We start from the raw sequence: 23,090 nt of genomic DNA on the forward strand, positions 1-23,090 counted from the left end.
AGGATTTGGCTTATCTGTGTCCTCATTCTGTATGACTGATGCAGTTGTACAGTCACATCCTGACTAATGTTTTCCCTAAGTGACATGGGGGAAGGTAGGAGGTGGATGAATGGGAGAGCAAAACTTCCTTGCAGGTGGTGTGCCTGCAGAGTTCAAAGTTGTTTGCCTGTACAGCAAGGGAGGATGCACTGGAAGTATTTTTCCATGTGGACTTGCTTAGTGTCTGTATATGCCTGTCACATAACGTTTAACAGACTGGCGGTATTTTCAAACCAATATATTTTGTTTGCATATTTAAGTATTAAGAGAATATGCAGGTCTGAATTCATGCAGTGCTTCTGCAGTTTGAGAAGTGGGTTATACTACTGTCGTGGGAAGTAATCTAGTGTGCAGACTTTGTTTTGGTAATGGTGTGCAATATGGAAATAACTGAGCTTGTTACTCACATCTCAGAATTCAGCCTTGGTTCTGCCAGTTACCAGATAATTGCATGGATGCTGTGCTGAAGGTAGAGAAGCTGCTGAGGGACTCTCAGATCCAGATGTGATGCTTCAAAGGATCAGCTCTTAGGCCTGCATGTATATAGCAGGGTGGAGGTGGCAGTCTATCACACACCCAACTTATTGTGAGAACCTGCGATTAATCCTTTTCTCTAGAAATCCCATGAAGCTCCCATGAAACATCTTGAGATCATTTCTCTCAGTTGGAGGGGCTTGTTGGGTGTGCTGTGAAATCAGCATGAGGGTGTTGTGGCCCTTCCATTTGAAAACAAACAACCTACTGGCTGTGACAGTGCTGAGGCTTCCTGTTGGAATGGCTCTATATAAAACCACAAGGAAGCGAACGTTTCTCTTATCCTCTCATTGTGCTGCTTCCTGTGAGGCAGATTGGATGCACACCCTGGATACAGGCATTTTTTACGGCCTCAAACACATTGAAAGGCCCAATCAGCTCCTCCTGGGTCCCTCATAGTCTCAGCACAACAGGAAACGGGACACACTCGCATCCTGCTGTGCTCTGCTTAGCTGGCCTGGCAGAACCCTGGCTGAAACCAAGCTCAGAATGAAGGTGAGCTGTGATTATGATTATTTCTTACATTTCCATAACTTTTAGCTATAGTCTGTAATGTTTTTCTTCAATAATTCTCTCCCCCTTGTCCCACCCCCCTCCCATACCTTTCTGATGCCTATGCAAGTGCCTCAAGTGCCTGTGTCTATCTCCCTATTTTTAGGTTCAGGGATAAAGTTTCAAAACTTCTTTACAAATACTCTTTTGAACTATCTGCAGCGCACTGAAACTTGGTGGAAGTTCTCTGACTTAGTTAATACGAGCTAGAACTTCTTGGTGTCTGTCAGTTCTGCCTGTGACTGTGGGATCCTCGGGCTGTCCGCCAGTTGGGAGTTGCTGGCAGCAGATGATCCTCTGGTTTGTCAGTCTCTGATGTGGTTACTTTTAAAAGCTTCCACGAAAGCTTTCACTGCTCCATTTTAGCTGCCTTCCAATGCCCTATTCTCTCTCCTGGGGCAGCAACATCTCTGTCCCTGTAGGCTGCTGGAGGATGGGCGCAGGCCTGCAGATCTGCCTGTGGGACATGGCTGTTATCAGGAAAACAGCCAAGTTCTTGCTGACTTTTGTAGATAACGGTTGGGACACTGCAGGAAACTGAATCTTTTTGTTTCTTAAATTAGTTGGGACAACAGGAATAGCTGCCTTTCTGTGTCCTCTTTCTAATCTTACACAAGGGAATACTATTACTCCTTTGAATCTATGCAGAATCAGTTGCGAGAGCTGTTTTCGTGAGGTTTTGGATGAGTGTTTCCATTACCTCAGGCAAATATTATGAATTCTTTCTTTTTCTCCCCTTAAAAATCCAGATGTTTAATGTCATCGCTGCGTGCTTGAAAGCTACTAGCGTGTTTCCTACAAGATAGTTTGAGGTCTGAATCTACTTCCCACAGTTAAAAAATAAAATCACCCTCAGCTTTCATCCCTCCCCTTCACAAAACTTATTCTAAATATATAACCTATCTAGCAATGTAGGATTCATTGATTTTTTTCATCTCTGTCTTGTAGAATAAAGAGGTGTTTATGCTGCTGTAATAAGTATGTTATGAACAACTGGGTGCAGTGCTTTTGACCTCCTACAGAAAGAGTGTGCTAAGGGGGTAATGCAGCACTCTGAACTTTTTTGGCCAGCGTGACAATTGATATCTTTAGTTTATATTTTCTTCCCGTCTTTGTGACTTGAATTCATCTGTTCCTGTATTTTATTTCTATTGGGGAAAAAAAAGGGGGAAGAAAACTCCACAGTTTGTCAGATCCATGACAACTACCTGAAGGCTGATCACCTTGAACGGGAAATAGCTCCTCCCGTTATGGTTTGCATAAGGGTAGAAATGCTTTATTTGAATGGTTCCATGACTTAATGTATGTTCTTTTGTTTTCAGACTTTCGATGCAAATGACCTGTATCAGGGTCAGAACTTCAGCAAAGTTCTCAGCTCTCTGGTTGCTTTAAATAAGGTGACTGCAGGTAAGTGCAGCTTGCTCTTTTGGTGCTCTCTTGCCTCGTGCTCAACTTGCAGCAAAGCATATTTATGTCTGTTGCTAAACTTAGGATAAAATAAGCATCTGCAGCCGTTTAGAGTTATTTCTTTTGTTGTTGTTGCATCTTGTTAAAGCTTTACCAGTGGCTCTGTGGATTCTGTAGTCTCCTGCAGCAGGAAGATTTGCAGTGAATCTAAGTCTGAGCCTTTAATCTAGCAATAGTTCTTCGAAATCAAGGACCTTTGTTTAATAGTGCTATTACTATCTTGTCCCTTTTTAGTACATCTCTGGTCCGTTATTGAAGAGTTATATTTGTTTATTGTTTTTCATACATCAACAAGCACTCCTTAGGTGTGACTTCTGCAAACAAATTACTAGGGCAAGTGAATGGGCATGGAGTATTATCATTCAGTTCTGCTTAGACCACTGTTTCTCATTTTAACTTTGCATGGAATTGTTGATCACTTTCAGTGCATCTTTAAGGCTGCTACTACACACTACCAGTCTTCATGAGGAGGGGAAAATGTGTCTGATCCAAACATCAGTTGAGTAACATCCACATCAAAAAGTCACTATTGCAGGCGGTCTTAGAAGGTACCCTGGTACTGGTTCATGTCACGTAGGGAAGTAGGGAGGTATTAGTGTTGAGATGGGAACCAGAAATGAAAGCCAGGATTAAACTGTGTTTTTGCCTCATTCATAGAAGCAAATAGAACTGCATAAATCTTCTTGAACAGCTGTTCCCCCTATTAGCTTTCCTGATGACTGTAGAAGGCCTTTTGGACTCTAAATATCCCTGGTATAGTATTGGAAGTTGGCTTTCAGATCTGCATACATTTCACGGATACTCTGATTCTTGAAGTGGGTCTCACCCTTGTCCTTCTCCTGCATTTCAGGGACTGTTAGATACTGTAATGAAGTTGAAAAGTGTTCATTTTGAGATTAATAGAGTTGTCCCATTAGATTTGATGTGAAACAGCAGGCGTACATTGTTCGCCTAACTCTCTGTGGAACGGAACCTGCTTGTGTCACTTTTCTATACCAAAAATAACAAGGATTGTGTAATCATGGTTTGTTTTAGTCAGAAAGCAGCCAAATAGGGGAACAAGGTTGTCTGTGTAGCTCTAATATAGGTCAAATGTTGGAGGCGCGCAGGAAGCTACCAGGAGAGATTAGCAGGCATTAAAAATCAGGAGAGCAGGTAGGGTGGGAGACTTGTGCAGCCTCATGGTGTCCAAGGTTGGGACACACAGCTTGTAGGGCTCCTGGAAGCTCAGGTGCTCACTCAGTTTCGTTGTTTGGAAAACGTGAGGGAATAGGATGATTTGTGGTGTAAAGGCAAAGGAGCAGTGTTTGTCTGCTTTAACATGCCTTGTGTGTAAGGGCCATGGGAACATTTCCCATCCACAAGTCCTGGCTGTGAGGGCTGGCTGAGACTTAGTGCAGCTGAAAGCAGCCCCATCTCCTTGCAGTGCTGGATGGAGCTCTGTGTGGATCTCTGTGGTGGGACCTTGGCATCTTGGAGAAGATGCTTTCTAGTGCTCTGCCTGAGCTGAGCCCCTGCCCCGCTAATACACAGCTCTACCCCCACCATGTGTGGGCTGATGGTGGGAGAGTCTGACTGGCTACCCCCCGCTGCCCTGCTACCCAGTGGGGTGGTGGAATGGGCCCAACCTTGCTGCCCCTTGTTGTCAGCCCTTTGGGGGGATATGACTCAAATAATTTGGGCTGTTTTAGTTTGTATTTTGTCAGAGAGACTAGTGAAAGAGTGGAAAAGTTGAGGAAGGGGGATGCTGGTGTTCTTTCCTTCAATCAAGCGGCTTCTTCCTATTCTGCTATTCCTCCCTGCCCTCAAAGAAGAAGAAATAGCTGATCTGGCAAAAAGGATGGGAGAGGAATGTAGGAAGACAGTGGAAAGAATGCTTTAATTGAGAAGGAGATGGTGGTGGTGGGGAAGAATTAAGAAACAGATGTGGTTGGCTTTACTTCAAGCAGATTCTATGCATTTGAATTTCTTAGCCACTAGCTAAAATGATGTTGGTTAATTACCTTTAAAAAGACTGGTAGTGGCTAGGAATGGAGAAATGCAATCCTAACCCTCCTCTTCCTAAGCAGCTCAAATTGTTTTCCTGTCTGTACGTGGAATAAGCTGACAGTGTCTGGATTTCAGATCATACTGTTGCTTTAACTTTTTAAAACTGGAGTTATTGAGCAACTACGGATACCTTAAGCCTGCTTTAAGCATGTGAGGTTTTCAGAAGTAGGCAGAAAGTTACATGCAGATCTTTCATATTTTAACTGTTGCTTTGTGTTCCTTCCCCAGACATAGGGCTGGGCAGTGACTCTGTATGTGCGCGTCCCTCATCTCATCGGATAAAATCTTTTGATTCTCTGGGATCTCAGTCTTTACACAGTAGAACTTCAAAGCTCTTTCAGGGACAGTATCGGAGTTTGGTAAGTTCTGGAACTCAGATATGCTGAGATACACTTTTTAATTTTTTTTTCCTTTTTTACTTAATTTATAAATAACTGTGTAACAAACAACTGATTACTGTTGTGCCTGTTTCACCCATATATTTCAAGACTGTGAAGTTCTGTTTTTGCAGCTTTTCTAATGGTATTCTACAACACACACAGCTTTCTGTGACCTTCTAGGGTAGTGCTTTTTTCCTGGTGGCATTTTTTGGTCTGTTTTTTCCTTTTCTAGATTACCAACCCATGTTGTTTTGCTGTAGGTGTTTCATACTCTGCAGTACAAGGTCTTTTTTAAAGGCAAAATCATGTATTTGTCATTGGTTGTACTCTCTCTGAGTTTAGGGAAAGTTAACAAAAGACATTCAGACCTCAGCAGGGATGGTGGTACTTCTAGTGTTGGCAATACTCATAGTTGTTCCCCTTTGCTGTTATATTTCAAGATGAGTCCTTCAAACAGCCTTCAGGTAACGGAGTGACATGGGCAGTTGCTTCACACTGCAGCCTAAATCAGGGTGGGGTATTATGTTGAAACTAATTGTGATGAAAGGTGCTTTTAGCAACTAAAAGCTTGGTAAAGAAGGTTCCAATCTGTAAACTGCTTTTTCTTTTTTCATGCTTAAAGGGGGCTGTTTTGAACTAAGTGATGATTGCTGTGTGGAACTTTAACACAGCGCTACGTTTGGCTTGATGTGTTTTCTCTGCTATAGCAGAGCCCATGCAAGTTCTCGCCTTAGGCCACTAATTCCAGCTCCCACTGTGCTGTTTGCCACCCACTCTATTTTGCTGATGGAACCATTGTAGGACAAGCTGTTAGCTGGATAACTGAAATAACAAGTTTTAAGTATTTGTATCATATCTGAACAGCTGTGCAGACAGTCACAAAGGGACGGAGAAGCGCAAGAATGAGTAGAGAGCTGGTGGCCAAAATGAGGAAAATGTCATTTGGTTTTGCTGCTGTAGATGATCAGTTGGCAGCTGTTCTCAACAAATTTGTTGCTCATTTGATTCTACTGAGGAGCCACTCCGATAAAGCGAATTGCAGTTGATATAACTATACAGCGTTGCTGCTCATTTTGTGACTATTTTCTAATCTTGCTAAGCAGTTTAACCAAGTGAAAACACATGACATGCAAGCAGAGGGCTAGGGCAGAGATAACTATTAAATCTGTGGCAATATAATCATCAGACATTTTGCATCTTAGTGTATCGTGAGGCTGTCTGTGTATTTTCCATGTTGCATTTTCCCGTATCTTCGTACATTTTCTCAGTTGTTAAGTCTGATTGTTAAAGTGAGATGAGATACAGTAACATAGTTGCTATACGTATGAACTTAAGCTGAGGTGTTGTACGTTATGACAAAAAGAAAACCTACAAGTTAAGTGTTTTAATCACTTCAGCAGCATAGCAAATGTGTAAGTGGAATTCTGTTAACCTGGAGAGCTGACTAGGATCACTTACACAGAGGTCTTCTCACGGAAGATACCGTTTTTGGTAGTACAGGTAGCGGGCATTACTGTGTAAAGATGGGTGTAATAAGGTGATATACTCTTGGGACTTGCAGATATCAAGAAATGAAAATGAGACACGCCAGAAATGGCAAATCATCCTTTGCAAGGCCTTAAAATGAAGATATGCAGGAGTTGTGTGTGTTGGGTGAGGGGAATGGAAGTTATTTGTATGAATGCTTTTGTTAATTAAATAATCATTTAAATATCTAAAGTTATCCTTTTGTATTCCTACTAGGACATGACAGATAACAGCAACCATCAGTTGGTGGTGAGAGCAAAGTTTAATTTTCAACAGACAAATGAAGATGAACTTTCTTTTTCAAAAGGAGATATTATTCACGTAACAAGAGTGGAAGAAGGGGGCTGGTGGGAAGGAACACTAAATGGCAAAACAGGGTGGTTTCCAAGTAACTATGTACGAGAAATAAAATCAAACGGTGAGTTTTAAAATAGATTCTATTTATACAACTCTTTATTTAGGGTTGAGGTGGATAGTTGATTAAAAACTGTACTGTTTTAAGTTTCAATTTGACTGTATTTACTGAAATTCAGTCACAGAACACATTAGTGCTTAGGAACTCATACTCCTTGCCCAGATTGCTATGAGGAGCTCTTCAGGAGTTTAAGTTAACAGTAAGCACATAGAAAGCTTTCTTTCTGGACATGCTAAAACATTGGGGTGACTTCTTTTTAGGCACCTTAGATGTATTCAGGATGTATGTAGTGTTGTGACAGTCTTTCAGCCATGATGAATATTTTGTGCCATTGTTACTCACGTAAAAGTGCTGCACAGATCTTGTTTTAATTGCATCAGTTCTGATGTCATCAGACTCTGGAGACTGGAACTTGGGTCAGCCAGAAGGCTCCAGAATTGAAATAGCTTTTAACAGTGAGTATATGAGAACCAAAAGCTGCCAGCAGCTGGTTGGAAGATTGTTACTGTCTTTTGAGAATACTTCACTCAGGTAAAGTGACTTTTCTAAGCAGGAAGGTCAGAAAGCCATGAAGCTGAGGTTAGTACCAAGTACAGTTCTTGCCAGTTCTTGCAACCCTTCCTGATACTTGATTTCTAGGGCCAAAATGAACTGCTTCCAGGTTTAAACTTCTCACCAACAGTGAAGTACTCTGCTAAGATCTTCATTTCCTTGTGCTCTGTAGGCATGTTCCCTATGCTATCTCCAACTACTGCAAGGCTATTTGCATTCCTGGAGCACACTGCTCTGATTCCCTTCTCTGGAAGGGAATATGTGCTTATTTATAATAGTGCTAGCACAGTATGCTGGCTGATACGTGTATGATCCTTGTAATGAATGGTTGTAGAAAAGATAATGTGATTTTTTTCAACAAAGCGCAGCATTCAGTCTTCTCATGCTAAATGACAACTTGGTAAACTTTGAGGAAGTAAATTTGATTAGGATAGGAAAGGATTTTTAGCTCTGTGCAGTTTTCACTTTTCGAACTCCAACATCTTATCCTTTTTAGTGTTCTTTGATCGCTAGTCATGAATCTTTTAAAATGGCAGGACTTACTTTCATGCTGCTGTAACGCTGCACATGACAGAGGGTGAAAGATTCACACTGTGGAAGTTTATTAGAAATTTGACAGTGTGCCCTTACTAAGCTTTTTCGTTGCGCAGCAGCAGGAGGGAATGTGTGAAGACTTAGGTGGAGCCTTGTGTCTTATACTGCTGGTCCTGTCTTGCTCAGGAGAAAGATTAGGAGATTTAGAGAGCTGCGGGTTTCCTTCTGATGAAAGAGTGGTGTTTAGCCAGAACACAAAGTACTTCACTTGGCAACTGTCATTAGCCAGTCAGTTTTATAAGAGAATTCACATGGTAGCTTTCTGGGTTCTATCACTGTAACCCATTTAATGGCATCATTATGCAAACAGGAATATAGCTTTGAAAAATGACATTTGATGTCACAAATATTTTTCTAATTCTTCAAAGAAATTAATGTCTTATTAGTGTCTAGCCTCTCTTCTGTTCTGCTGTCTTGACAGTTAATGTTGGTAGCAGGCCCAGTACAAATTAATGTTAATAGTTCTTCTGTCGTGGGAAAAGTCAGTAGGGAAAAGCAAAGTGCATCTGGTGTTCCCATCCTGTGGTGTGTGAGGACTGGACAAATACATTTTCAGCTTAGTGAAAAAAAGAACAAGAATGCTGGTTTTCCTCACCCCATCCAGGCATACTTGGAAGGTTATTTTCTTTTGTCGAGCGGTATTCTACAGGCAAAAACTGAATAGAGTAATACTTGAGTGAGTGCTTGTTTGGTTTGAATTTGGTCATGTGCTGTCCATACTGCATTTTCAGTACTAATATAATGGGTTTACGTTGGGACTAAAAGGAGTGTAGGCAGAAGGAAAGAATCTCTTGTATGGGGAAGCCTGGTTAGGACACAGTTGAGAAGTTACAGTTTTCAGTGCTTTGAGAAGCAGCACTTAGGTGCTGGAATGGGTTAGACGCTAGGGTTTGGCTAGTGTTACTGAAACCTTTGTATTTCATGACTTGAAGACCTTTATACGTTCCCAGTATGTTGGATATGGGGCACACCTGCTTGAAATATTTATTGGATTATGCTGCATGTTTGTGAAAGTACCCTGATATTCTCTGATGAAGGGTAACAGACAGTTACTTTTGTTTATGCTGAGAAAGTGGTATCTTATGTGCAAGATCAGGATTTTCTTCTCTGTAACACACTATGTAATAGAGCTAATTGCAGCAAGACTTTTATTCCTCCTTGTGAAGCAAGGCAATGCTTAGAGGCAGGATACCAGACGTGACAGATGAACTGATCTACTGTGCCTAATTCTGTTTCTACAATGGAAACAGCCTTTGTGTTCTACAAGCTGAATGTTGATTATGGCTGTTCAGGCAAAAGGATTCTAATGCGTGATTCTTTTTTTGTGTCTTGTCTTTAAGCCTGAATATAATCTTGTGTGTGGATAACTGAGTCAGTTGAACAGCTGGTAACATGAATTACTGCTTATTTCAGCAAAATTTTCCTATCTTCAGCGGCTTAGGAGGAGAATAATGATGGGGAAGAGATGTATTTTTACACCATTTAAGATGACAGAGTAGCCACTATTCTGTGACCAGTCAGTTTGCTCCAGAATAGCAAGGGTCAGACGTCTGTATTGTGACATAGTTCAGTAACAAGTACTTACCTTTCCCCTTGAGCGTATCAGTTTCATCAGCTCTTCCTTTTGTGTTCTTTGGCAAGTGGAAAACCTTCAGGTTTTTAGTGAACCTGATAGTCACTATAAATTGTAGAATCAGCTGGGAGCTCCCACAGAGAATGAAAATAAATCACATGTACAAATGACACTTTCATCATTCAGTACAATGAAGCAAGTTGCAGTTGTCCCATAAATGAGCAGCATTCTTATTTATGTATTTATGCAGTAGCTGTATATAGAGTGTTAACTTAGACGTTTCTTTTGCATAGACTGTGTGATCACAAATCTGCTTGGGTTTTTGGGTGGCAGTAGCTCTGTCATTTGAAATTATTTGATTGCATAGCAGAGCACCTAGTGAGGGCATCAGTATTCCCAGCTGCACTGCTTGGAGCTAATGGGATTTTGTGCTCTGTTTCAGCTTACAGCTGACTTGAGGTGGGGGTTCTTTACTGAGAGGGTTCGTATATCATCTCAGGATATGGTACAGAAAAATGTTTTTGCCCATGTTTGGTAGCTCAGAGACCATGCTGTATTTTTAGAATAGCTTCTCTGAGAAGAATTCCAATGCAGCTCAGAGGAAAACCCCCTTCAAGATGCCATGAGTGCCCCTGGGGACTGAGTGGCCTGCTGGCTAACCCCTCTGGCTAGCCGGCATAGCCAGGAGATGGAGGATGGCCTGCAGGCTGCATGCTTGAGGGGGCTGCTGGGTGACCTACAAGAGCACTGAGTCACTGCACCCTGGGCACAGGCCCATGGAGGCTGGTGCCTTATGGACCAATTCTGCTGATGATGTTGCCTCCCTGGCCAGCTTTTCTGGCATGGTGTTTCCCCATAGCTGTCGTATAATGTAACTGACTCGGGTTTTTCTTGTGAAGGCAGCTCTGGGTCTGAGACTTACATAATTTATTCTTAATGGCCATGTGGTATCAAGCTGACTAGAGTCAAATTATACACGTTCAAAATGTTTTTGAAACAGAAACTTGCTTTTAAAATCAAGGTAAGACTTTGAGTAGGTGTGCTGTGATGATGCTTTTTTGTATTGTTTAGGTAAATAAGATTTGAAGTGCTTATCTGAAGTTTGCATGTTTAGGCAAGCCTGCTTATGTTATACAAACCAAAGCACCGCTGTGTCATGACAAACACCTCAGAGCATCTACACTTGCTGCTGAGCTAAGTCAAACGTGGGAGATCAAAATGAGGTGCTATAAATTTTAACTTGTGTTTGTGTTTTGTTTGCCTTCAATGAGATTAGCATTACATTTATTATGACCAATTTTGATTTCTTACCAATAATTCCTAGCATAATAAGTATGAACTTAGCGAATTATTAGCATTATTATATTATATTATAATATAAATAATGCTTTTATTAGCATTATTATATTATATTATATAGAATTATTAGCATTATAAGTATGAACTTAGCGAAGCATTATTTTTCCATGTTACTGTTTTGAAGTGGTTTGTTTGACCTCTAGTGTTAAGCTATGAAATTGCACCCCATTGACTCAAAAATACCTTTCATTTCAGAAAAGCCGGTCTCCCCCAAATCAGGTACACTGAAGAGTCCACCTAAAGGCTTTGATACATCTGCAATCAACAAAAGCTATTACAATGTGGTGAGTGAACCTTTTACCTCCCCGTGAACTTTTTATATACAGTAGGACCTCATTTAATTAAATGCTCTTATTGCTGCAAAGAAGTTAACAGTCTCCAGTCTCGTCAGAGTCCTAGTGTTGGAACTGAATAGGAATTTTAGTGAGTTCTCAGACAAACGAGATCATTTCAGTTTAATGAAATATCATGCATATGGGTTCCAAGCATGATTCAAAATTATGGTCTAAAGTAAGTGAATAATATTCATTACTGTAGTGTATTATGCTCATTTTACTTGCTTGGCTAGTTAATTTCATTTCTCTCACCTTAATATGCAGTCACTCTTCTCCAGACACCATAAACTAATGAAATTCTGATGTATGAAAATGATTAAGAGTATTTTATTCTTTTGTTGAACAAGGCATTAAACATCTGCAGTGATTTACCTTCTTTATATTCATGGTTATAAACCGACTTGGATATGAACTTCCAGAACCTCTCCCTTACAACTGACGAATTGATTTCATGGCAGAATTTGCGTAATTAGAGAACGTGGATTGCCTTTAATACGCACCCAGGGGTTCTTTAGTCTAGTATTCATATTTCTTTAGTAGATATGCATAAGAAACACGTGAAATTTAATCTTTAAGCCTGATGTAACCATTTTGTGAAACCTGTGTTTATTAACAGGAGATACTTTGGGAAGCAAAAACAGTATGATGCTTTTTGTTAACCACTGCTCCCTGCTGGTGTAAGAAGAAAGCACAAGCGTTCTTTTTCTCTGGTTTTCTTTTCATCTTATTTGTCAGGGTTAGCAGGACTGTAAACATAATTTCATGCTTTCATCTTTTGTGATTCTGGCATGGATAACATGGAAAACAGAGCAGCTTTACAGATCGGCCCCTAGTTGAAAATATTGAGGCACCCTCCCGCACCTCCCCACTTACTTGCATGATAATCAACATGATAAAGTGATAAGTAGTGACGCTGGTAACATCACACTCTCAGAATCAGGCTGTTTTTCACCTTGATCAGGTGCATCTACCTTGATGGATTTGTCTTATGTGATAAGTTTCCTTCTGTTTTGACTGCTAGCTTTTTATTAACTAATGAGGTTCTATCATGTCCTTGAGATGAAAAATGACTTATCCATAATAAGATAGGTAGTAAATTAAAGGATTGTCCCTAGAGTATTGTTCTTAAGTCTGTCTGCAGTGAATTGGAGCATTGTAGAAAATACCACCAATTTTTAATCTCATCATCTTATTATTTTTGTTTAAAGAATAAGAGGCTATGCTATAGCATGTACTTTGTTTCCAAGAGGTAAGACTTCATTGCTGCTCTTGAAACTTAAATTAGGATAATTTAAACCTAAATTAGGATAGCTGGCATCATAGAATCATAGAAATTATCCAGGTTGGAAAAGACCTTGAAGATCATCAAGTCCAACCGCAGCCTAACCAGTACCCTAACTCTAACAGCCCTACACTAAATCATATCCCTGAGTACCACATCAAATTAGGATAGCTGGCATGTATGCTTTCTTGAAAAATTTGGAGCGCTTACTGTGGCAATATAACCAAAATAATTATTTTAAGTAATTAGTATGTAGTGATATTTATAGGTAGATGAATATTCAAACAGTTTAAACTGCAAATTGAGGTTTTGTTTTGTTTTGCTGCGTAAGCTGCAACTCCTGCTTTTTATAACTGGTCATTGTTACAGATGTGGCTCTTCCCTGTGATAAGCATTTCATCATCAACCTGCATGGAACCCATACTACGGGTCAAAAAAGAGTAGCTCCTAATAAACTGGTGATGAAAGAACATAGCCTGAGTTAGAGTAAGCATTAAAAGCTCTGTTGCTGTTGCTTGACAGCCAAATGTGTTCTGGTACTGACGTGCTGGGATTCCTTGCTACTGTTGAGTTGTGACTGTGTTCTTCCATACATACTGAGACCCTGTAAGCCTCACGATTATTTGTTGCTGTCTTTCCTAGGGAAGGATTTGTGGTGCAGGTTGCAGCTGTGAGTGTGTTGGTCAGCCTGAGGAAAAGAATCAAAGGACAATTCAGAGGAAACTCAGGAAGTAGTAGGAGAGGTTTTGCTAATCTCCCCTTATGGGAAAGCAACTGCATGGGCTTAGGAAAGTGCTTAAAATGAAGATGAGATTCCTTTCACTGCTTTCTTCTGTTCTTCATCTCCATGTAAACATGTTTATGGATTTGCAGAGCTCCAGCTGAAGTTTGTAACACAGATCAGGATGATCTCTGTGCTTTATTAGCTGTGCCTTGCACTTGGTGTTGCTTGAAAGTGTGGGATACATTTCGTTTACTGTTACACTTTGCTTAGCTGGAGACTGGGTTAGTGGAGTGGCTGTGCTGCAGCATCTTCTCCATTAAATGGTACAAGTCTGAGCAGGGCGTAATATGAACCAGACTCGTTGGAAGCGTTTCAGACTTGACCGTGTAGAAGTAGTTCAGTAGCCTGCTGCTGAAGAAGTGGTCATATTATTGCATGTTATTCCCTGAGGACAGAATGAGTTGTGTGTTATTTCTTTTGTACCAGTTCCTTGAGAATTTAAAACTTGGTATCCCACATGAATTTGTCTTGCCTTAGAGGATAATTGTGTGGAGTCTAAACAGCCTTTCTAAAAGCTGGTAAAGAAATGGATGGCATTCTCTATAGTATGAATATTTTGATAAGTGATTGGAAAACAACTGTGCTGTTTGTGGCCCTGCTTTCCAAGCTGGAGCAAGTGTTTGTGTTTATCGAAGTTCATGAATGTTTGCGAGGGCTCTGGAGATAGTGGGATACTTTAATGGTGCTTTACACTGCTCCTCTTGAGACCTCTTTTAGGGAGTAGAGTCTGAGTTTCATGATCCAGGAACATTAGATGCTGACTGCTTTTGCTGAACATGTGATACTCCACTTGAATGCTTTACTGCTTGCATAAAATGAGAATGTGCTGCAGGATCATGCCCAAGTGTAGCTATGAAATCTGCCTTTTCTCCCTCTGTTGGAAGGCGATCATCTTTGTGTAGGTCATTTAAATCCATTTTTGGGTGGTAACTTTCCCCTTAGGGAGATGACTGGGGTTTTGTGTGACAGAATTGTTAACCAAGCTTGAATTTTCCATGCCTTGTGATTGAGAGAGCTTGTGTTCTGTGAGCTCAGTTTTCTGTGCCTGCCATTCATCAGTGTTACGGATTGTAAAAGCTGCCACTTCAATGCTGCTCTTTTGGTACCCAGACTTATCTGTGCAAATGTTGTGGTGGAGCTGTGGAAACAAGGTCTTCGAGGTCTCATGGGGTCTTGCAGCAGCCAGAACACGCGGAAAACAGGAAAGGGAAGAAAGGTGATTATCAGAGCTGACGGGTGAGATGTGGACATGAGGAATGTAAAGGTGCTCTGGTGCCAGAATGCAGAATTACAATATGGAGCACTTAGTGCTTCAAAGCACAGGAGAGGATTTTATCTTTATTGCTTCATCATGAGGTTGGTAAGTCAAGCTGGAAGGATGCAGAAATTCGCAGAGTGGATGTTTTAGAGCAATGTGAGCGAGATTGTCCTCTTTAAAAACATATTCAATTAAAACAACATTGTATGGAATGGAAAAAAGGGAAATAGGTTGATTGAATTTTAAGAGGTGTTTAAAGCTGTGTTTATTTCTGAGCTATTGTGCTGTGTAATACAAAGCAGTATAAGGGTATCTGCTTCAAGACCTGTGAAAAGTACTGTTTTATTTAGATTTATTTTTTCTTTTTTTTTTTTTCCAATTAACATGTATCTCTGATGCTTTTACTTCTTAAGTTCCCCCCACCCCCCTTTTTTTTTCCCCTCTCACCTCATCTTCTTCATCTTTTTCCTCCAACTACTTCTACGTATTCCAAGGAAAACCCTCAAATAAAAATCCCAGTAAGCACAGGAAAATAATTGAGCTGTTAGACATGAAACTAGTTTTATTTCAGTTATTTCAGCCTTCTCAGAAAGCTATTTATAGCAAAGGGTGGAAAATATTCTGAAAAAAATGGAGCATGGTCCTCCAGTATCTCTAGCAAACTTGTTGGTCTTTTTCTCTTTTCATTCATTCTGATAACGTTCAGTGCTTCATCAGGATGCTGCGTTTTTATCCTTGGCTTTGTCTCTTTTTTCCAACTGATGACTTTAGCTGGAAGATTTTTGTTGGAAAGGCTGTATTTGAAAACACTGATCTTGCATTTGGTTTTGAACCATATGGATCATTAGTGTTCTATGCTCTCATGTTAACAGCTGATTTCTTTTGTATTGTTTCTGTTAGAAAGCAGGATTTAGTTTATGATCAATGGAAATGTATTTATCTTCTTGTTTTGCCACATAGATCAGAGAAGACTTACGAAGATTTTTAGTTTTTTGTAAATAATTTTTGCTCCTGCGTTGTATTTCATTCTGTAGATTCCTGTTTAATAGCTGCAGCTTTCCTTGTGACATTCTTCTGTCATCACGTTTAGCAGAGAATGGAGACATTTTAATCTTCAGCTCAGGATTCAGATTTCCAACAAAAGAATGAACTCAAAAGTGGTCTCTCTCTTTCTCCAAATGAATAGAACCATTCAAGGAATAAGCAGAATCAATGACACCAATGAAAGGAACAGTGAATTCTTCATTGACATACTGAACTATTTAAAGTTATTTCATCAGGTTTGCATTTAGGAATGAATGGCTTTTTTTATTTCTCTAAGAAAGAGTATTGACTACAACACTGAATAATGCCCTCAATTACAGTCGTTACTATAAATGCTGAAATGAGATATTACTGTAGGCCCAGCAAATATGGCATGAAGCAAAAAAGAGGAGGTTTGTGATGTGACTTATGAGCAATAATTTGCAAAAAGTTTTCAAAGCTTACTGTGTTTTATGAATGGCATTTAATTCTTAGGAATCTCCTGCTAGATCACTCGCTTTTTGAAGGCAGAAAATAACTTGTCTGCTAGAAGTACTGTAGATTTTGACATGGTTCTCTTAAAGCAGGCTACTTAAAATGGCCCATTAAAATGCTTTCTTGCACATGATTGGGAGTATTCAAGTTGTTTGATTTATATTCATCCAAAAAGTGAATAGTGTATATTCTAATTTTTTTTTAAAAAATTTCCCTGTGGTATTTTACTGCACTCTTGATGGAAGGTTGAGAGTCCTCATTTAAAAAAGATTATTGCAGTGATACTAATCATATTGCAAAGTAAAGTCATCAGTTATTTGATATTTATAAATCTGACCTTTTAGCTAGAGCAGCGTATCTGAATAAGTGAACCCTTGGCTAGTAAGAGAAGTTGTTGTGTTGTAACTCAGACTGAGGAAGCAACGTCGCTGTTTGTTTCTCTTAAAACTTCTAATGTGCTTTGCCATTTTCTGAACTGTGACCATTTGGAAGCGCACAGGAGGAATAATTACTCCTGGCTCTGGAAGGACACTCTCTCTTTATAGTAAAAGTTAGTTAGCATCATGTAATTATTGTTATCACTTCTGCTGTGTGGCTGAAGGGTAGCTTGTGTGGTTGTGTTTTTTCTCTTTCAGTTCTGTAAGTGTATAGTACTTAATGCTTTTCTGCTGATGCTGGAAGTCTTAATATAGGAAAGTTCTTCTAAATTTTCCCGGTGCTGAATAATTTTTAATGTTTTAAGACTGGTATTAGTTTGAATGTTTTTGAAAAATACCCATCAGCCATTGTTATTTATTGTAGGTGCTACAAAATATATTAGAAACAGAAAATGAATATTCTAAGGAGCTACAGACAATGCTTTCAAACTACCTGCGACCATTACAAGCCAGTGAAAAGTATGTGAGTTTGTTTTAGCTTTTAAAATAAGGCTGCAGATCTCTTGGGTATTGGGGAGGGTTTATATCATCAAAACTTCAGTTCTAGTGCTAATGTGCATTTTCATGTGTGGACTGAAATCTGTGAGGCAGGGGTTTCTCTCTCAAGTTCCTGTCTTCTTGCTTTCTGACTTGGACAGGTTGATTCTGGCTCTTGATCGAAGTAAGCATGTTTTTTTTAATATTCTAGGTTTTCTTAAAGAATAAATAGTCAATAACTACCCATGTAAACACGTTTTGTTTTACCTTGGCAACAGGTTGAGCTCGACCAACACTTCATACTTAATGGGAAATCTGGAAGAAATAAGTTCTTTCCAGCAGATGCTTGTACAGTCTTTAGAAGAATGCACCAAGTAAGTACTTTGTATACCAGATGGTGTAGAATTCTAACAAGCGCATGTTTTGTTACTTAACTTATGGTGTAAGTTAATATTTGAAATGAAATTTTGTACCTCTCATTGTAATAGTATAATAATTCCTTGCTTGTACCAATAAATATTGGCTCCAGGATGCAAATGCAGGGATGGGAATTTTGAAATAGTTAGGAAACAATTTGTAAATTACCATAATGCAATTATACGCTAGAAAGGAGGTGATTAAAAGCATTGTGGTTTTTTTGTAATTGTGAAGGCAGGTTTATTTTAGGTCTTTTCTTAAGAGTGTAAGAGAATGAAGGTAGCTTACGCTGTGGTGGAACAGTGGAGGCGAGGGGGGAAGTGAGTTGGATGAAGGACTCCATGAAAAGAATTTTGGTCATTATGTTTTTGTCCCAGTCAGTGGGTAGTCATCAACGTGTGCTGGAAGATACATTTAGAATAGGCAGAAAAAAAAAAAAAAAAATCTGAAAAAAAAAAAAAATCACTCTCAATGCTTGTACTATATTATCTAAGAATCATTTAGAGTAAAGGAAAAGTGTCATGAAGAATGGAAACAGCTCTCTTCATTCCATAGGCTAAGGTGAATTGCTTTTGTAGGGAAGATGTAAGAAAGAACAACATTACGTTTGTATTTTCCCTACGGTTTTCTGCTGTTGAAACTCCACAGAAAGTGTAGTTCCTGTTCATAATCTTGCTTGAGTCCTTTTTCTCACTTGTGTTCTGGTTTTGTCTGACCACACGATGAGCTTCTGTGACTACTAATCCAAATTTGCTAGTTTCCTGCCAAATTAGTCATTTAAATTGCTACTAAAGGCTGAGACACATTTTAGTCTGTGCAGGGGAAATACTGGAAGCACTTGGCTGCGAGTAGGAGTGAATGTCTTGGATGCAGGAGAAAATACCTATTTTGGCAGCACTAATTGTACTCCGTGTATTTTGTTTTGACTTCTTTCTTCTCTGTTCCTCTAAGCTGATCTGTGTTGAGAGGAAGCTTTGTCAAAGTGTAAGCTGTGTCTCCTCTAGACATTCATTTCTGTCTGGGCATGTTGCTGACTTTGGATCTCATGTCCTCTTGCCATCTGGCTTCTCTCCCGTTAGTCTTTCTCTAGACAGTGTGCATTGGAGAGAATGGAAAGGAGCTAATGCTTTAGCAGTGGAAGGGAGATGTTCTCAAAATAATCTTCCTTCCATGCTGCGTTTGAGTAAGAAGGGTATTCTTTTTGACAAGTTGAACTCAAACACATCGCTGACCAAATCACAAACCCTGAGGGTGACTGTCCACGTGCTTAGAGAGTTGTCTTTTCTCTTGTCATTTCACTTTCTATTGCTGAATTCTTTTTTTACTATTATTTTGCTTCTATAAATACAAGTTAAGAAAATGAACAGATTGTCATCTTCCAAACCTTTTGATTAAACTGCTTTTAAGGAAGACACTGCTTTCAAATAGTAATGCTAGCTCCATTTTAAATTGATATGTAGATTGATGTGATACCGTGCTTTATTTTTGAGCTTAAAGCAGTGTTTTAGAATTCTTCCCATGATTTAAATTGCATTAGCACGCTCTTTCATAATGTCCTTTGTTTTTCTTCTCGGTAAGTGAAATGTTGCCGTGTAATAAATTAGGAAACATAATGGATCGTAGTAGGTGGGCAGAGGAAGTGATGCTTCAGGATTACTGGAGGGTTACTACAAAATGTTTTTAATTATTTTCTTTTTATAAATAGGCTGGTAGTGCCAAGTTATATTTTCAGTTCAATTTTCATCATAGCATATCAACTTGAGCATCCAACTTCCTCCTGTTTTGAATCTAATCCATCATCCTTCTTGTAATGTAGAAGAAAGCTTGCCCTGCTGCCCTGTTTTTTGTCATTTTGCCATGTTTTTTTGGCTGGTAAACCTGTTCTCTAAACTCCCAGGCTGAAAATAGATTTATCATTTTATTTTGTTTTTTTGGCAGGGAGCTTACAGTGCCATCATTCAGGCACTTCAAGTTGCAGCATCCGGTGTGTTGCTCTGTTTATTGCTTTATCTTAAATTTGTCAGAGTGACCAAACACAGATGTTCTGCCACTTGTGGTGTTGCCAGCCAAGACAGCACAACAAATTCTTGCTCTTGTGGTTGTGAGTTGAATGTTAGTTTAGATCTGAACTCTGCTTGCATCTATTTGTTGTTTTAGTTCTCTCTAATAAATCCTTGAACACGGATGCTTTTTCTCTTTTTGCCTGCACCTTGTTGACTTCTTCTGATCTTTGTATTGTTAAGCATTAGTTGCTTTCACAGCACTTCATGCTGTAGTGGTTTGTGGGGGGTTTTTTTGGTGTTTTTTGGGGGAGAGATGTATTTGGATACAATCCGATTTTGATCGTGTGCTCCACTTCCCTCCTTCTGCCATGCTCAATTTTTCAAACCTAAAAGCTCTGCTGGTGCACTGCTGAAGGTTTGTCCTCTTTGAACTTGTCCAGGTTGGCTTCACTGCAGTACAATTGCGGTGCTCCTGTGGACTGCACCATCTGTTGCAGTCTTAGGAGTTTTTCTGTCTGGCTGCCTGAATGCTAGGTACTGTACAGCAGATGCTTTGGGGTTACCTCTGTCTATGCAGTTTCCTTTTATTGTTTAGCAAACAAAAACAGTGTATTAAGTGAATCTAATTAGCATTGAGTGGAATCTTCTGACTGATGGCTTCTATTCAAGTGTGCTTAGTTTTGATGGATGTCAGAGTTCAGTAATGGCCCAGGCAGTGGTGCTGCTGGAGTCTTCAGCTTACCAAAGAGGATTTATGATGGTAAAACAGAGTAAGAGTACTTCAGTCTCTTGAAGAATGGAGTGGTCCAGTGTTCTAGAGTCCTTTTCAGGTCTGTGATCCAGTACCCAAATCTGAGGAGTGTCTCAATTTAGTTATCTGGGCTGATCCAAGTGATCTCTACTGCTGCAGTGCTGCTCTTTAGGTGTTTTTGGAGCAAGTGGTTGATCAGATATCTCCTGCTCAAAAAAACTTGTCTGTTCACCTGGGAGTACAAGCTGTCAGTCTGTGGCTGCAGTTCTCAGGGCAGGTTGTCAGGTGATGTCAAGATGTGCCACAGTGCTTATGTATTATTATCTTCTCTGTAGCAAACTGAAGGCCCAGGTGGCTTTTAGGCAGCAACATACTTATCGTTGTGTACAGTCACAGCCATGGCTTGGTTTTGCCTTCTGTTTCCCTCACATTCTCATTCTTGCTCATCATGGCTACGTTTCTCATCTTGTTCTAAGTGAACTTAATATTCTGGGATGGCCCTGGAATGGAATGGATATTAAAAACAGAGGATAGGGTAGAGGGGAAGGGTCTAGCTGTGAGCAAGAGAATGAAACACCCATTAGTCTTGGGTTACAGAGAAGCAGAATTGTTTCTGAGTGTCTCTCTGTCACATAAGTTAAAGGCTCATTCTGGTATCTCCTCTTGGTTACCATGTCTATCAATTAATAAGACTATCCATGTTAAGTGAACACGAACAGGTTACCTTCTGCTTGTGTGAAGCAAACATTCAACTTCACTGATGTTAGAGAAGTAAGACAAATATGTAATGAAATGTATGACACTGAAGAAAGCACCAAAAAGCAGATTGATAGATGATAAGTTGAATAGTGTCTCAATTTGTGAAAATAATAGCTTGGAAGACTGGAAGTTCTTCCTTAGTTCAGCAGCCCTGTTCACGTCATCTCCCCAGGCTGTGCGGTAGTGTTCTTTTCACAAACTGCCCCTTTGAAGCTATTAGCTGCCTTCATCACATAATAATCTTTGCAGACCTTCACTTGATTTTAGTTTTGCAATTGTAACAAATGCAGTTACCATTGATGCTCAAAGCCTTTCAAAGAGGTGGGAAGATGGGCAGGAAATTTCTTATGGAAGGAGATGGAGAGGAATAGAAAGTGCTGCCCAGGTAATTCACAGAATTGTGAGGATTGGAAGGAAACTCAGGAGCTGATCTAGTCCAACCCGCTGCTAAAACAGGCTCCCTAAATTCCTTAATATGATTCTGTAGTGTTGCTATTTCTCCTTTGGCTGCCAGTCAAGCTTTAGTCCAGTTATGATCACTGATCTTGAAAAATAACCATGACTGAGCAACAAAGTTGTCTTCTTTCTTACTGCATTCAAATTATTTTGTGATAGGAACCCATTTTAAATCTGGGGAACAGAGCTGGTATCTATCAGATATAACAACAAAAAACACTAATTACTCAGTAATTTAAATGCTGTACAGGCTTTGTTAGTGTATTTTAATCCTGTAAATGAAATTAAACCTGTCTTTGGCTATCATATAAGTTAAGTTTTCTTCATTCTTTAAATACATCCGTGTACACGTGTGTGCCTGTATTGTGTATATTTTTATACTTGCAATTCCTTTTTAATTGAGGTATGAAATGAGAGAATATTTAGATGCTGGCATCAGAATAAATTATAAAACTATGCTCTTTATTGAATTAAAACACATAATTACCAGAAGGTTTGTATGATGTGGTGACAGGCATTAAATTGTTTTTCAGGCCATTAAAGAAAATGCAGATAATTTATTAATGATTCCTGTAAAATTAGTAGAACACTCTCAATTAATGTATGTAGTTGGAAAGTTGAAGGGAATGAGTTGCCACCCCCTCATGAAGTCTGTTAATTATCTTAATTCATCAAAGAGTATGTAGTATGAAGTTATAGTGCATGTGCAGCATGTGAGAGAGAATAATATCGATCTTTCATTCTGCTAAAAGAACAACAGACTGAGGAGAGACAGATGTCTGTGTGATGTGAGAGGCCATAATTCACATTTCTCCCGCCCCCCAGGCAATACAGTATGAAGAAACAATTTTTGCCATTTTTAGCAGTTGATCACTGGGGCTTCTTACTATTTAATGCTGAGATATATTCCCTGTGTATGTCTACAGAGTCTGAGATTCTTACTGCATCTATTGCTTGAAGAATGTATTCTTAGCTTATGCTTAGGTTTATTAAAGGAGACTGACTGCTAGAAGGGAAATCCTGCTAGGATAGCTGTATGAATAACATCCCTCAGCCTACTGAGGAATGCCCCTGGCTCCCATAAATGTTTGCAGAAGCTGCTGTCCTGTTAATTCTGATGCTAACAATTTCTCTTGAAATAAAAATTTACAGACAATAAAATATGGGCCCTGACTTTTGAAAAAAGGAGCAGTGACTGTGTGATCAGAATGCAGAACAGTAGTTAGATAACAACAGCATTTGTTTTCTTGAGCCTGTTGGCAGGATGAGTCAAAGGCTCGGCATGTTGGTGTTAAGAAATGCAGCCTTTATGCAAGAAAGTGAAATGTATGAAGGAAATTAAAGCACTGTTTTAGACAAAGTATCTCAGACAAGCATTGTAATCTAGGATTGCTGAAAACTTCTGGGTAAGTTCATTGTGGGTTATGTGATCAATGTATTATGAGTTCTACTCAAAGATGTGTCTCAGCAATTGACCCTGTCCTCTTCCCTGCTAAATATGTATGCTGAAACACTACAGATTTTCATAGAATCATAGAATGGCCTTGGCTGAAAGGGACCTCAACCCTCCTG

The 23,090-nt window shown here is 39.6% G+C and overlaps 1 protein-coding gene across 5 annotated transcripts in view; it reads left to right on the forward strand.

Annotated features, from left to right (window-relative positions):
• ARHGEF7 (Rho guanine nucleotide exchange factor 7) overlaps positions 1 to 23,090 on the forward strand; it is a 104,355-nt gene that overhangs the window by 41,342 nt on the left and 39,923 nt on the right. For 4 of the 5 annotated variants that reach the window (XM_032442004.1, XM_032442005.1, XM_032442007.1 and 1 more), the window contains exons 3-8: positions 2,448 to 2,532; positions 4,870 to 5,000; positions 6,765 to 6,966; positions 11,237 to 11,325; positions 17,020 to 17,114; positions 17,411 to 17,506. In XM_032442004.1, coding sequence (XP_032297895.1) covers positions 2,448 to 2,532; positions 4,870 to 5,000; positions 6,765 to 6,966; positions 11,237 to 11,325; positions 17,020 to 17,114; positions 17,411 to 17,506 — 698 coding nt within the window. Of the gene's footprint in view, positions 1 to 983; positions 1,069 to 2,447; positions 2,533 to 4,869; positions 5,001 to 6,764; positions 6,967 to 11,236; positions 11,326 to 17,019; positions 17,115 to 17,410; positions 17,507 to 23,090 lie in introns of those variants that run through there. The other variant, XM_015851443.2, reaches the window with a different exon arrangement.

The sequence above is a fragment of the Coturnix japonica genome, chromosome 1 (genome assembly GCF_001577835.2).
Source record: "Coturnix japonica isolate 7356 chromosome 1, Coturnix japonica 2.1, whole genome shotgun sequence".
In the NCBI taxonomy this organism is placed as follows: Eukaryota; Metazoa; Chordata; class Aves; order Galliformes; family Phasianidae; genus Coturnix; species Coturnix japonica.